Genomic DNA, 14521 nt, shown 5'->3' with positions numbered 1-14521 from the left:
GAACTAAAAAGAGACGGAGCCGCACCCAGCTGCTCTGGGATTCCAGTCCTGTTTCACCCAGGAATTACACTGCGCTCCTCCAGGGATCACAGACTGGTCAGGGTTGGCAGGGACCTCTGTAGGTCACCCAGCCCAACCCCCTGCCCAAGCAGGGTCACCCAGAGCAGGGGGCACAGCACCGCGTCCAGCCGGGGCTGGAATATCTCCAGAGAAGGAGACTCCACAGCCTCCCTGGGCAGCCTGGGCCAGGGCTCCGTCACCCTCAGAGGGAAGAAGTTCTTCCTCGGCTTCAGCTGGAGCTTCCTCTGCTCCAGTTTGTGCCCGTTGCCCCTTGTCCTGGCGCTGGGCACCACTGCAAAGAGTCTGGCCCCGGCCTCCTGACCCCCACCCTGCAGATATTTAGAGGCATTTCCAAGGTCCCCTCGCAGCCTTCTCTTCTCCAGGCTCAACAAGCCCAGCTCCCTCAGCCTCTCCTCGCAGGAGAGATGCTCCAGTCCCCTCCTCATCCTCGCAGCCCTGCGCTGGACTCTCTCCAGTAGCTCCTCATCTTTCTGGAACTGGGGAGCCCGGCACTGGACCCAGCACTGCAGATGGGGCCTCCCCAGGGCAGAGCAGAGGGGCAGGAGAACCTCCCTCGCCCTGCTGCCCACACTCCTCCTCATGCACCCCAGGATCCCATCGGCCTTCTGGGCACCCAGGGCACGCTGCTGGCTCCTGGTCACCCTGTCGTCCCCCAGCACTCCCAGTCCCTCTCCGCAGAGCTGCTCTCCAGCAGCTCAGCCCCAGCCTGTGCTGGTGCCTGGGGTTGTTCCTTCCCCTAGAAGAGGGGGTTCCTTCCCCTTCTAGAGAAGACCAGCACATCCCAGTTGCCCATTTTGTTCAGTTTCACGCTCACTTTAAAATGGACATTTGCTATCTTCAGCAGCTCCTCAAAGAAGTTAACTCTTCCCCCCCACCTGCACACACACGAGTTCAGTATCTGCTGCTGTCTGATATGAAGTTAAAAGTGTATTTTATTTTTTTAAAAATGTATAGAACTAAGCAATTCCTGTTCAACTGAACTCTCATTCTAGTCTGGAACTTTTTGGCCTTATTAAAGTTCTGCACATCTGCAATGCTCAGAAAAAACAGAGACAGGAACGCTGGACTCCAAACCTCTTTCTCCACGTTAGAATACCGCTCCCAACTATCTGGCAAACACCTTAACGGAGTTCCTGTGACCCCAGGGATCTTAGGACTCCCTACTTTGATTCACGCTTGAAAGCAACTCTGAAGCAGCCAAACTATTTCCACATTTTCATGTCATTTAAGATATTTCATGGAACCCAACAGCGGCTAAAAATAGGATCTGAGCAGAACCAGCAAATGAATCCTCACCAAAATAGATCTGGAGCTGCCAAAGAGCTGGAGCGATGTGGCATGCCCAGCGCTTTCTGGGGTAAAAGCTTCCAGCTTCTGCCGGATTCCAGCACACCAGGGTCCTGCAGGTCTGCGGAGCAGAGCCAGCATTTGCCGGGCTGTGAGAATCAGCCCTAGGACGGCACGCGCAGCCGGCACTGCCGCATGTACCCCCGCCACCTTGGATGGCAAGTCCTTCCTTCCACCGGGACGAACATTAGAGTTGGAGAAGACCTCCAAGATCATGAAGTCCAGCCGTCACCCCAACCCCCCCACGCCTGCTAAACCCTGTCCCCAAGTGCCACAGCCACACGGTGTCTGAACCCCTCCAGGGATGGGGACTCCCCCACTGCCCTGGGCAGCCTGGGCCAACCCCTGACCACTCTCTCAGCAAAGAAATTTCCCCAATCTCCAACCTGAACCTCCCCTGACGCAGCCTGAGGCCATCGCCTCTCGTCCTGTCGCTGGGTCCTGGGGAGCAGAGCCCAACCCCCCCTCCCTGCCCCCTCCTGTCAGGGAGCTGCAGAGAGCGAGAAGGTCTCCCCTCAGCCTCCTCTTCTGCAGCCTGAGCAGCCCCAGCTCCCTCAGCCGCTTCTCAGGGGACTTGTTCTGCAGCCCCCTCCCCAGCCTGGCTGCCCTTCTCTGGCCACGCTCCAGCCCCTCCATGTCCTGCTGGGAGCGAGGGGCCCAAAGGGGCCCGATCCCTGCCCTGCTCCCGCTGCCCACCCCATTGCTGACCCAAGCCAGGCTGCCGTTGGCCTTCTTGGCCACCTGGGCACACTGCTGGCTCCTGCTCAGCCGGCTGCCGACCAGCACCCCCAGGGCCTTCTCCACCGGGCAGCTCTCCAGCCGCTCCTCCCCAGGCCTGGAGCCCTGCGTGGGGTTGGTGTGACCCACGGGCAGGACCCGGCACTTGGCCTTGTTGAACCTCACGCAGTTGGCCTCGGCTCATGGATCCAGTCTGTCCAGACCCCTCTGCAGAGCCTTCCAACCCTCCAGCAGACCAACACTCCCACCCAGCTTGGTGTCATCTGCAAACGTACTGAGGGAGCACTCAGTCCCCTCATCCAGATCACTGATAGAGATGTTAAAGAAGACCAGACCCAAAACTGAGCCCTGGGGACACCACTCGTGACCAACCACCAGCTGGACTTAACTCCATTCACCACCACTCTCTGGGCTCGGCCATCCAGCCGGTTCTTTACCCAGCGCAGAGCGCACCCGTCCAAACCACGGGCAGCTCGTTTCTCCAGGAGGATGCTGTGGGGAACAGTGTCAAAGGCCTTACTAAAGCCCAGGTAGATGACATCCCCAGCCTTTCCCTCATCCACTAGGTGGGTCACCTGGTCACAGAAGGAGATCAGGCTGGTCAAGCAGGACCTGCCTTTCATGAACCCATGCTGGCTGGGCCTGATGCCCTGGTTGCCCTGCACATGCCCGGTGAGTGCACTCAGGATGAATTGCTCCGTAGTCTTGCCCAGCACCGAGGTCAGGCTGACAGGCCTGTAGTTCCTGGGATCCTCCTTCTGGTCCTTCTTGTAGATGGGTGTTACATTGGTGATCCTCCAGTCATCTGGGACCTCCTCTAATAGCCAGGACTGCTGATAGATGATGGAGAGTGGCTTGGCCAGCTCCTCCACCAGTTCCCTCAGCACCCTTGGGTGGATCCCATCCAGCCTCATAGACTTGTAAGTGTCCAGGTGGCATAGCAGGTCATTAACTGCTTCCTCCTGGATTATGGGAGGTTTATTCTGCTCTCCTTCCCTATCTTCCAGCACTGGTTCTTGATGTATTTGCAAAAACATTTTTTGTTATCCTTTATACAGTGGACAGCCTGAGCTCTAGCTGGGCTTTTGCCTTTTTAATTTCCTCTCTGCACGACCTAACAAGAGCCCTGTACTCCTCTTGAGTCGCCTGCCCTTTCTTCCATAGCTGGTAGACCCTCCTTTTTTTCCTGAGTCCCAGCAAGAGCTCCCTGTTCAGCCAGGCCGGTCGTCTTCCCCGATGGTTCGTCTTGCGGCACATGGGGACAGCCTGCTCCTGTGCCTCTAAGACTTCCTCCTTGAAGAACGTCCAGCCTGCCTGGATCCCTTTGCCCTTCAGGACTTTCTCCCAGGGGACCCTCTCAACCAGCATCCTGAACAGGCCAAAGTCTGCCCTCTGAAAGTCCACGGTGGTGGTTTTGCTGACCCCCCTTCTTTACTTCACCTCAAACAGAGAACTCTATCATCTCATGGTCACTAAGCCCAAGACGGCCTCCGACCACCACATCTGCCACCAGTCCTTCTCTGTTAGTAAACAGCAGGTCTAGCGAGGCACCTCCCCTGGTAGCTCACGTACCAGCTGCGTCAGGAATTTCTCTTCCACACACTCCAGGAACCTCCTGGACTGTTGCCTCTCTGCTGTGTTGTATTTCCAGCAGATGTCTGGTACGTTAATGCCCCCCAGGAGAACAAGGGCTAGCAACTGAGACTTCAGCCAGCCTCCTGCAGAAAACTTCACCTACCCCTGCATGCTGGTTGGGTGGTCTATAACAGACCCCCAGCAGGATGTCTGCCTTGGTGGCTTTCCCCCTCATCTTTACCCATAAGCAGTCAACCTCGTCATCGCAATCGTTGAGCTCTACACAATCGAAGCAGTCCCTGACATACAGAGCCACCCCACCGCCTCTCTTTCCTCGCCTGTCCCTTCTGAAGAGCTTGTAGCCTTCCATCGCAGCACTCCAGTCATGAGAGTCGTCCCACCACGTTTCTGGGATGGCGACCAAGTCATGGCTGTCCTGCTGCACGATGGCTTCCAGCTCCTCCTGTTTATTGCCCATGCTGTGTGTGTTGGAGTAGATGCAATTGAGCTGGGCTGTCGATCTCACCCCCAGCCCCAGCATGCCACACCTGGGCTCATCTCTAGTGAGCCGGGTGATGTCCCCTTCCCCCTTTGAACTTAGTTTAAAGCCTTCTCAATGAGCCCCACCAGCCCATGGGCCAGAATCCTTTTCCCCTTTGAGACAGCTGGACTCCAGCTGTCGCCAGCAGGCCCGGTGCTGTGTGAACCTCCCCATGATCAAAGAAACCAAAATTCCACCGACAGCACCAGTCCCTGAGCCAGCTGTTAACCAGGTGAGTCTTCCTGCCCCACTCAGTGCTCTTCCCTGTCACTGCTGGGATGGAGGAAAACTCCACTTGTGCCCCTGATCCCTCAACCAGTCGCCCCAGTGCCCTCAAGTCCCTTTTGATGGCCTTGGAACGCTCTTCTGTCAGTAAACGTGTACCAAACGGTGACAGTTTCTGAGCCATTAAGGACAAGCAGGATAATTACAGCCCCAGTCACACCCTTAGTCGCAGTTTTTAAGGTGAAAAGATGAGCTGCAGTCTTCACAGGATTACAGCAGTTTTTCTATACAAGCAGCACCACTTCTGAACACCGAATTCAGCGAGCTGCGTAACATCAAACCCACCTATATCTGCCTTCTCTGAACTGTTATTTGCTCCTGCCTTGTCTACGTTTCCTTTTTCAGAAGAAAGAAACTGGCTGAATTTTTCCATGGACTTCACCAGAACTCTATTCCTTCTGCTCCTAACGTCAATAAGGACTTCACGCCACGGAAGAATATCTGTATAATTGCCTCGAGTTAGGTCTAACACTTTGCCTTCTGTGCAATTAAATTTATTCTAGAATATGGCTGGATAATAGCTGTGTGTCTTATTAAAAGTGTTTCTCTTCAAAATGAAGCACTACTTTTCCTAGGTTCTCCAACTGTCTTTGGAGGTCAGGGGTGGTCTCCTACAAAAAGCAAACAAGGTCAGCTCTTTTCCAAGCCAGTGGTCCCCTGTTGGCTTCCAACCAAAGGGGGTACACAGTGAGCTTCGTTTTAAAACCTGAACCAGAAGAAAAAAAGATTAGAGGCAGAGAGGCTTAAATGCTAAATGTAAGCCTCTTGAAGTTTTATAAACTTACTTGATATTATCGTCCTGGTCTGCAAACTCCTCATCGTTAAAGCCAAACTGATCCACGAAGTTCGCTGTCATCTGCTGGATCTGGTACTCGGAGAAGGCCTGAGCAACAGAAAGAAAGAGCTATCATGAAGGTGTCTGAAGATACTCCGCTGAGCTGGCTGAAAACCCATATTCTAAAAAGCATTAAAATCATGGAAAACTGACAAACTTTGAGAAACCACCTACTGCAACCCCCTTCCTCAAAGCAGGATCCGACTTCCGCAAGTCCTGGACAGACGCTTCTCTGACCTGCTCTTCACTTCTTCCAAAGAGCGTTAGGAAGTCCTCCTAGGAGACCGCCTGCTGCCTGCCTTCTCCTGCTCGAATGTTGTGCTGGGTTCTTTCGTTCTCTTGTTTTTCCCTGCCGCAATCCGAAGTTTACCTTGCTGCAGCTTCAACTCGCCACGGACGGCAGGAAGGTGGTGGCTTTTCCCCTAAGCCCCTCTTCCTCGTAGGATGAGACATACGTCTCCACCTGATCTCGTCTTCTCTTGACCAGGTGGACCAAATTCTTCCAACGTATCTCCCTGCGCCATGTTTCCACCTCTGATCGTTCCCACCGCTACCCTCCAGCTCACCTTCTGCTCATACAGATCACTTCTGAAACTCACTGCCTCCAACTGGACACTCCCCAAGGAGAAGGGAAAAGTTACTCCGTACGGCTTCGAGACAACGCTCCCACACCTCGTGCGTCTGGTTTCCCACAGCAGCTTGGCTCTCCTGTCTTTCAGCACACACCCCAGGATGATGGCCCAGATGTGCTCTCGGTCACGTTCTTGCCTACTCATCCGCGCCTCATCCTCTATTTATGAAAAGGATTGCTTCTGCCTCGAAACAGAACCTCACGCTTGCTCTGATGCGCTGCAGCTTTTCTTTTTTCCCAGATCCTTTCTCCTGTTTGGGGGGTAATTCTGAGTACTGGTGGTAGCCCACCCCAGCTACGGCCACGGAGCTCCGACGTGCACCTCCGCAGCTGTGCTGTGTGGTGACCCCGCTGCAGGTGACACCACGTCCCCGCCTGAGGAGCTCTGCGGGCTCCTGTCAATGCTTCTGTCGACGCTTGGCACAACAAAAGACAAAACAAAGGCAAGGCACTTCCCTTCTCTAACGTGCTAAGTACCAGCTGAGGAAAAGCAAGGTATTTGTAATGTCAGAGTAGCCAGCTGGAGTATTTGGACAAAAGAGTAACTATCAATTATTTTCAGCTCATTTTTGCCCTTAATCGATTTCAGATTGTCTTTTTCCTCCCCGTAGGCTGCAACTTGCATGCTCTGCTAACGCTCTTTACGTTCTTCGCATCCAAAAAGGCTGGGGACACTTCTCCAAATCCTTCACCCTGAACGTCAGCTTCCGCGTATCTGATGGACCTTTAACAGCGTACCTCAGCTTCTGAGGATCCTGAGATCTTTGGTAAATGCAAGCGAGCCCTTAATCACCTCCATTTCTTCCTAAGTCAAGGCTTGTTACTGCTACTGTTGACTGCTCTTTACTGCCAACAGCTTAGCACAGCTCGTTCAGATTTTAACAGGAGCCTGCGCAGCCCAAAAGGAAGCAGAACCCCTCCATCGCTCCAGTTCCACTGCAGGTAGGTGCTGGGAACTCCAGCAACTCACCGCAGCCGCTCTACAACCCCCAGCAACTCATCGCAGCCGGTCTACAACTCCCAGCAACTCACCGCAGCCGGTCTACAACCCTCAGCAACTCATCGCAGCCGGTCTACAACCCCCAGCAACTCACTGCAGCCGGTCTACAACCCCCAGCACGGAGAGAAACAGGGAAAGAGAGAGAACTACGCAGTGCCTCGCAGGAATGTGAGACACCTCATGTACCTGGGACTTGCACGCAGCCTGAGTCAAATTTACTCCCAGTTGGAGTTTACACCACATAAGTAACGATACTGGCAAAACACAGAACACCCTAAGAGCAGAATTTGGGAAGCTGCTCTATACCAGGACGGATTAAGGGGAAATCAGAGCAGCAAGCTCCCCAGGAACAGTGAAGATCACGCTGCCAGCTCACCTGCTGGAGAGAAAGCTCATTGGGAAAAGCACTCTCGATGTCCTCATCCTCGCTGGAAGAGTGCAGATGGTGAGTGCTCACCTGCAAAAAGCACAAAACAATAAGTACAAGCGAGAGCTAAGAAGGCTCAAATGCTTTTGTTCCATGCAAGCAAGCAAAGACCAAACTCCCCAGCAGGCAGAAACCATCCCAGTGAATAACACCGCAACGTGGACTGGAGTTTGCCAACACGGCTCAGAGCTGCGGGTGCTTGAAGAACTTATGGAGCAAGTTTTCTACAAACACTCTGCCCCTGTAAGCCTATTTCGTAAAAATCAGCAAAAGAAGGAAAAAACCCCACCAATATCTCTTTTTTTTTACTTTTTTAATTAAAGAAAGTCCAGCAGGCCTATGTGAAACAGGCACAATATCAGTGTTCTCACCAAATCCACTGTATTCCTCCTGTTGGTTTCCGTCAGCGTCTCTTCTACAAAACTCTCCCATCTCCCCCTGCAATCCTCAGGCAGCTCTGTAACGACAAGGCCACCACAGAGATTACCACAGCTCACGAGACGGACTGAAGCCAGTCACCCAGCCCCACGGGGCACCTGGAATTTTTCGAGCAGCCACAGACGCTTGCACAGGGGCAAAGCAATGCACGCGTTATGTAGGTGCTCTGAAAGGGAATTACACGTCCCTTGCGACTTTCTAAAAATGGAAATTCTGCAGAGAAAGGAACATCTTTCATTAGGCCAACTGGTAAGATATTACCTGTCTTAACAAACTTAACTTGCTCATGGAATCTAAGATATTACCGGTCTTAAGAACCTTAACTCGCTCGTGGAATTACAGTGGGTTAAAGACAGAGAACTTCTACTACAACTTGCTGAAAACCATCATACACGTGACTTAAGTTCTCCTTTTTTCTTCTTTTTCTTTCAGAGTGGTTGTGGTGGGTTGACCCCAGCCAGCAGCTCAGCAGCCCCCAGCTGCTTGGTCACTCCCTCCCAGTGCAGGATGGGGAACAGAACTCAAAGACCAAAGTGAGAACAACTCCCATGTTGAGACAATTTAATAAGTGGAGAAAAGAGGGGAAAAACCCCAAACCAAGCGATGCAAAGGCTCTCACTCAACACCTCCCACCAGCAGACTGCTGCTCAGCCAGTCTCCATGCAGGAGCTACCTCGGAAAGACGGTCCCCCCAGTTCCTGCTGCTGAGGACGTGGCACGGAACAGCCCTTCGGTGAGTCCTCCCAGCCTCTTCTCCAACCCCTCTGCGTACCATAGAATCACGGAATGGTGTGGGTGGGAAGGGACCTTGTAGATTGTCTTGGAGCCCTGGCCCAGGCTGCCCAGAGGGGCTGGGGAGTCTCCTTCTCTGGAGATATTCCAGCCCCGGCTGGACGCGGTGCTGTGCAGCCTGCTCTGGGTGACCCTGCTTGGGCAGGGGGTTGGGCTGGGTGACCCCCAGAGGTCCCTTCCAATCCCTAACATTCTGTGATTCTGTCTCGTTCCACCCCCTGCCCTGGGCAGGGACCCCTTCCACCAGCCCAGGGTGCTCCCAGCCCCGTCCAACCTGGCCTTGAGCCCTGCCAGGGAGGGGGCAGCCACAGCTTCTCTGGGCAGCCTGGCCCAGGGCCTCACCACCCTCACGGGGAAGAATTCCTGCCTTAGATCTGATCTAAATCTGCCCTCTCTCAGCCCAAAGCCATCCCCCCTTGTCCCATCACCCCCTGCCCTTGTCCCAGCCCCTCCCCAGCTCTCTCGCAGCCCCCCAGGCCCTGGCAGCTGCTCTCAGGTCTCCCCGCAGCCTTCTCCTCCCCAGGCTGAGCAGCCCCAGCTCTCCCAGCCTCTCCTCCCAGCAGAGGTGACCCAGCCGGGGTGGGGACAGAGCGGGTGGAGAGAAAGCCTTGGCGCTGCTCAAGCTCTGCTCAGCAAGAGCTGGAACAGCGGTGTGGTACCAACACAGCTTCAGGCCCAAATCTGAAACCCAGCACCACAGAGCGGCCATGAACAAAGCCATCCTCAGCCCAGCCAGACCCAACGCAGTAAAGCAATGGAGAGAAGTAACTGTCACCTGCGAAACTTTCAGTCTTCACTAAAATATTTATGAGTTCTCATTTCTCATGTAGATATGATGACACACCGAGTCAGCACATTACCACCTGATATGCTTGTTAGACGCCAAAAGTGGAAACTCCAGTCGTATTTGTGCTCATTGTTTCCCTTAATAGATGCAGATGGGAAATCTTATTTCCTCTCACACAAAAACGTCAGCTGGAACTAGTTCTCCAAATGAAGTCCGATGGAGACACGATGGACAAAGCCTGGCACCGTGAGCATCTCCGATGAAGCGGAGATGTAGGACCTCTGTGGCCATTGACTCTGGCGTGTCTCTTCCTCTCGGACAGGGGTCAGAATAAGGAGGTCCAGAACCACCTTTCAGAAACACTGCCCTAGAACGCTGTAAGTAAGCACTACGAACATACTCGAAAAACGGGCTGAAAAGCAGCATTCTTTAGCACAAAAAGGACACCTTCAGCCTCCGGCTGTGAAAACAGAATTCCCACAATTTCGATGTAATTGTATGAAAACAAAGTGCAACCAAGCTAGGTCTGGACGTTTTGTTCAGTTATGGGAAATTATGATATTTAACTGGAAATTCTTTTTATTATAAAAGGGATCCTCACACAATACACGCAACCCAAGTCTTTCCAAAAGGCCTGCACGGGCTATTTAATCAAGGAAGGATGGGGAGCGGGGGAAAGGACTGGAGCGAGGAGCGCGTACCTTTAATGAACTCGCTGATCTGCGTCTGCATGGGGCCCTTCTCCATGTTCTGCACGACGGCGTTGGCTATCCGGGTGAGGTGGCCCATGTTGCCTCGCCTCATTCCACCTTCTGCCCTGCAAAGAGAAGGCAGCCGTGGCAATCCAGCCAGGCACCACGAACCCCTGGGTCGCAGGCACAGCAGCTCTCAGAATCACAGAATGGTCGGGGTTGGAAGGGACCTCTGTGGGTCATCAAGCCCAACCCTCCTGCTGAAGCAGGGTCACCTACAGTAGGCTGGACAGGACCTCTCCTAACCCAGGCACGCTGGGAGCCCCCACCGCGGCCATCGCCGGAGCTGCGCCCACGTCACGGCAGCCGGGGCGAGCGGAGCAGGCAGCAGGGCAGCGGCAGGAACGCTCGCTCCCCAGGCAGGCAGGGCACGGGATGAGTCTACCCACAAGAAGTGAACCTTTTGGCATTCTAAAGATGCGTTGAGAGGGAAGAGATCACTCCTCCAGTTTGAACGCACCAGATGAAGTCTAAGCCAGTTATAACAAGTAAGCTAATCGGGCACCTTGAGAGACCAACGCAGAAATAAAGGCTATCGTTACAATTTCCACTGAAGAAAGCTCTCAGCAGTAAGAATTTACATCACTACTACTGGAAAAGCTTTAGAGTTTTACCAGCAATTGAAGTATTAAGCAGATGAATTCACAGAATCACAGAATGGTGTGGGTTGGAAGGGGACCTTGTAGATTGTCTCATTCCAACCCCATGCCACGGGCAGGGACCCCTTCCCCCAGCCCAGGGTGCTCCCAGCCCCGTCCAACCTGGCCTTGAACCCTGCCAGGGAGGAGGCAGCCACAGCTTCTCTGGCAGCCTGGGCCTCACCACCCTCATGGAGAAGAATTTCTGCCTTAGATCTGATCTAAATCTGCCCTCTCTCAGCCCAAAGCCATCCCCCCTTGTCCCATCACCCCCTGCCCTTGTCCCAGCCCCTCCCCAGCTCTCTCGCAGCCCCTCCAGGCCCTGGCAGCTGCTCTCAGGTCTCCCCGCAGCCTTCTCCTCCCCAGGCTGAGCAGCCCCAGCTCTCCCAGCCTTTCCTCCCAGCAGAGGGGTTCCAGAAATCAAGAGAAAAGAACTAAGCTACAACCACTGGCTCTCCCCCTTACAAAACAGTCTAGGAAGCGAGCGCTAAGTCCAAGCAGTCTCTACGTCACTTTGCTTTGACTCGTCAGTGCTCCTCCTTCACCGGGAAGCGAAGAAGCAATCTGAAAATCAGGGCACCACAAGCCTGAAATAATTCCGCTTTCCACAGCGTCTGCAGAAGGACTGATGAGCTCTGGGAAGAGAAACGTAAATCCCAGTGGCAGATTCCTGGCAGGAGACTCCACAGCACCACGTTTCGAAGCAGCATTTGTGCCTTTCAGCTGGCAGGTGCTGACAGCAGCCCAGACACAGCTCTCACACGCAACGCTGTTCTGTTGTGCACATCAACGCATCCCAGATCCTGCAGCCAGGCTCACTTCTCGGCGCAGCACGTGAGGCTGGCTCCAGAAATGAAACTGCTGGGTCAGAATCAAACTAAACAAAAACAAACCCCTTGCAAACAGGACGACGAGAAGTTACCACCACGTGTTCCGAAGTCTCCAGCCTCAAAACTAAGGTTGCTTTCTGCGATGCTAACAGAGCCAACGCACAATAGAGCATCTCGGTTTTCCTTGGGAGCAAGGATGACACCAAATCCACCGGAGTGAACCCTGAGCTGGCACGCAGCGCTCACGGGAACTCCTCTCTGCCTTTGCCGGGGGCTCGGTGCAGCAGCAAAGCCAGCGGACATGGTCAGCTCTCCTCAGCGCACGCAGGTACAGCTACATTTTTAACTTTATTTTTTTTTAACGACCCCTACACCTCTTGAAAAGCATAAGACTCGCCTCCTCAATCTCTAACAAGGGTGAGTTTCTACTGAAGTTGTCTCAGGCTTCCCCTAATGTTGGAACTGAACATATGCAGGTGAGGAGACCAGATGGTCTGGAAAAAACCCCTGTCCTACCCCTCACCACGTTCCTATACCTAAGAACAGAGCACAAAGCCAACACAAGCCACGTCCTACGATAGGGACAGCACCCCAACCCCAAATTCAGGGTTTAGAACTATCCAGATACAACGAACACCTGGAAACGAGCTCCCAAGCTGCAGCCTTTCGCACGCGGGCTCGTGGCTACGTCCGTCGCACCCCGAACGCCCGGGCGAGCGAACAGCCCCGGCGCAGACCGCAGGACAGAACCCGTGGGCAGACGGGGCACGGGCACGCCGTGCCGCCTGCTGCTCTCTATAAACTGTCGGCTCTTCAGCAAACCTGCAAAGCTTTCTCAGAAATACAAAGTGTGGAGGGATCAAAGCAGGGGACAGCAACGCTGCATCGGCGCTCGCTGGCTGCACGCCCTGGGAGGACCTTGGAAATGCCTCTAAATATCTGCAGGGTGGGGGTCAGGAGGACGGGGCCAGACTCTTTGCAGTGGTGCCCAGCGACAGGACAAGGGGCAACGGGCACAAACTGGAGCAGAGGAAGCTCCAGCTGAACCCGAGGAAGAACTTCTTCCCTCTGAGGGTGATGGAGCCCTGGCCCAGGCTGCCCAGGGAGGCTGGGGAGTCTCCTTCTCTGGAGATATTCCAGCCCCGCCTGGCCGCGGTGTTGTGCCCCCTGCTCTGGGTGACCCTGCTTGGGCAGGGGGTGGGACTGGGGGATCCCCAGGGGTCCCTGCCAACCCCGACCATGCTGGGATTCTGTGAGCCATCCAACGTCGTTTGTGAGCTGAGCAGTCCTTACGGCGCTGCTGGAATGCAGGCAGCAAACACGCAAAATTAACTTCTATTTCAACACTTCCAAATACTTTTTAACCAACCCCACCACAATCTACTACAGTTCCATGAATGGGAAGGCAAGGAAGGATGCGCTACAGTAAACTGATGTTTCCTATAAACTCACTTTGCTGACCAGACTGGCTTTATTTAAAATACTAATTACCTGGGCAGACGAAATGGACTGCAACAAAAGAATGATGTGGGCTACCCAAAAGTTTAGTTCTAGTAGGTACAAAGTCCTTTATCACAAACACGGAGTAACTAAAACTAAGAGAACCCAAGGAGAAACTCCACGTTCCAACAGGAAAATACATCACCACCATTCTTGCTGATGATTTTTAAGAAATCATTCCCAAGCTCTCAGTCTGGAATCTCTGACCTGGGGCTCCCAGTGCTTGACTCCATCTCCTCACTGAGTGCACTCAGTAATCTTCACAGAAACTCAAACTTCCTGGAGCACACCATCCGAGACACCTCTCTGTTAACTCAGTACTTTTTTTCTTGCTGTTAAAATTCTTTCCAGTGTGGTGACTGGAACTGCTTGCCATGAAATACGTATGAGCTCTAGTTCCTATCTCATTAATTAGGAAAACTCTTAAACAGCAACCACAGATATTTCTGTTACCTACAAAACTGTGCACAATGACAGCTGTGCAACGAAACTATCAGCAAAATTTGTTATCAACAGCCCAAGGGGCTGCAACAGGAAAAAAAAACCCAAAAAACAACAAACCCAAACCAAGACAAACACACAAAAATCAAACTAGAAGCCAACCCACCAGTTCTGGCCTGACAGGGAGCCCACAATCATCACAGGGGGACTTCAACACAGCGCTCCGAAGCCCCAGAGCTCAGAATAGTGAGGGAGGACCAGAACATTCAGACAGACAAGGAACCAGAAGCCTGGAGAATACTTCTACTTCGATAGGTTTCAGGGTTTTAAAATTATTTAGTTCTGATCATTGCAATCAGCGCGAAATCCAGGTATTTTATAAAATCAGAATATTAAATGTGGGGCAAAAATGCTTGCCCACCTCAGTTTCTACACAGTTGCTCACTCTAGGGAGAATTTAATTATTCATTAAATAAAAAAAAAAGAATAAAGTTAATATCTACACAATTAATATGCTACGTAATTTCCCGAGAAAGCAAGCAAGAACCACACTGTGTATTGGGGCTGAGATGTTATAAGTATTTAAAAAAAAAAATTCACGCTTTCAAATTACATGCCCACATTTGCTTTTTTACGTGCAAATAATCCTAATTCCAAACCACAATCGAAATCCAAATGGTTTTAGGCAGCATTAAATTGTAAATTATCCGAACAACTGAAAGAATAATTCCAGGGAATCTTCTGCATCTGCAGCCCCAGAACAAAGCCCTTCCGATCCCGAAGCCCTTACTGGATTTTGTCATTGGCTTCCCAGGCATCCAGTATCCTCTGCACCAGGCAGCACTTCTGGAACAGCTAGAGGGGAGGAAAAAAAGAGAGACAG

General features: G+C 52.8%; 1 protein-coding gene across 5 annotated transcripts in view; it reads right to left on the bottom strand.

Moving 5' to 3' along the window:
• PPP6R2 (protein phosphatase 6 regulatory subunit 2) overlaps nucleotides 1-14521 on the bottom strand; it is a 130586-nt gene that overhangs the window by 22847 nt on the left and 93218 nt on the right. For all 5 annotated transcript variants that reach the window (XM_075429028.1, XM_075429030.1, XM_075429031.1 and 2 more), the window contains exons 12-16: nucleotides 14429-14493; nucleotides 10179-10294; nucleotides 7832-7917; nucleotides 7410-7490; nucleotides 5353-5450 (exon numbers count right to left, since the gene is read on the bottom strand). In XM_075429028.1, the coding sequence (XP_075285143.1) occupies nucleotides 5353-5450; nucleotides 7410-7490; nucleotides 7832-7917; nucleotides 10179-10294; nucleotides 14429-14493 (446 nt within the window). The remainder of the gene's footprint in view (nucleotides 1-5352; nucleotides 5451-7409; nucleotides 7491-7831; nucleotides 7918-10178; nucleotides 10295-14428; nucleotides 14494-14521) is intronic.

Source organism: Opisthocomus hoazin, chromosome 8, assembly GCF_030867145.1.
Source record: "Opisthocomus hoazin isolate bOpiHoa1 chromosome 8, bOpiHoa1.hap1, whole genome shotgun sequence".
Lineage (NCBI taxonomy): Eukaryota > Metazoa > Chordata > Aves > Opisthocomiformes > Opisthocomidae > Opisthocomus > Opisthocomus hoazin.
Note: the sequence above shows the minus strand (reverse complement) of the source record. Positions and strands in the feature narration are given on the sequence as shown.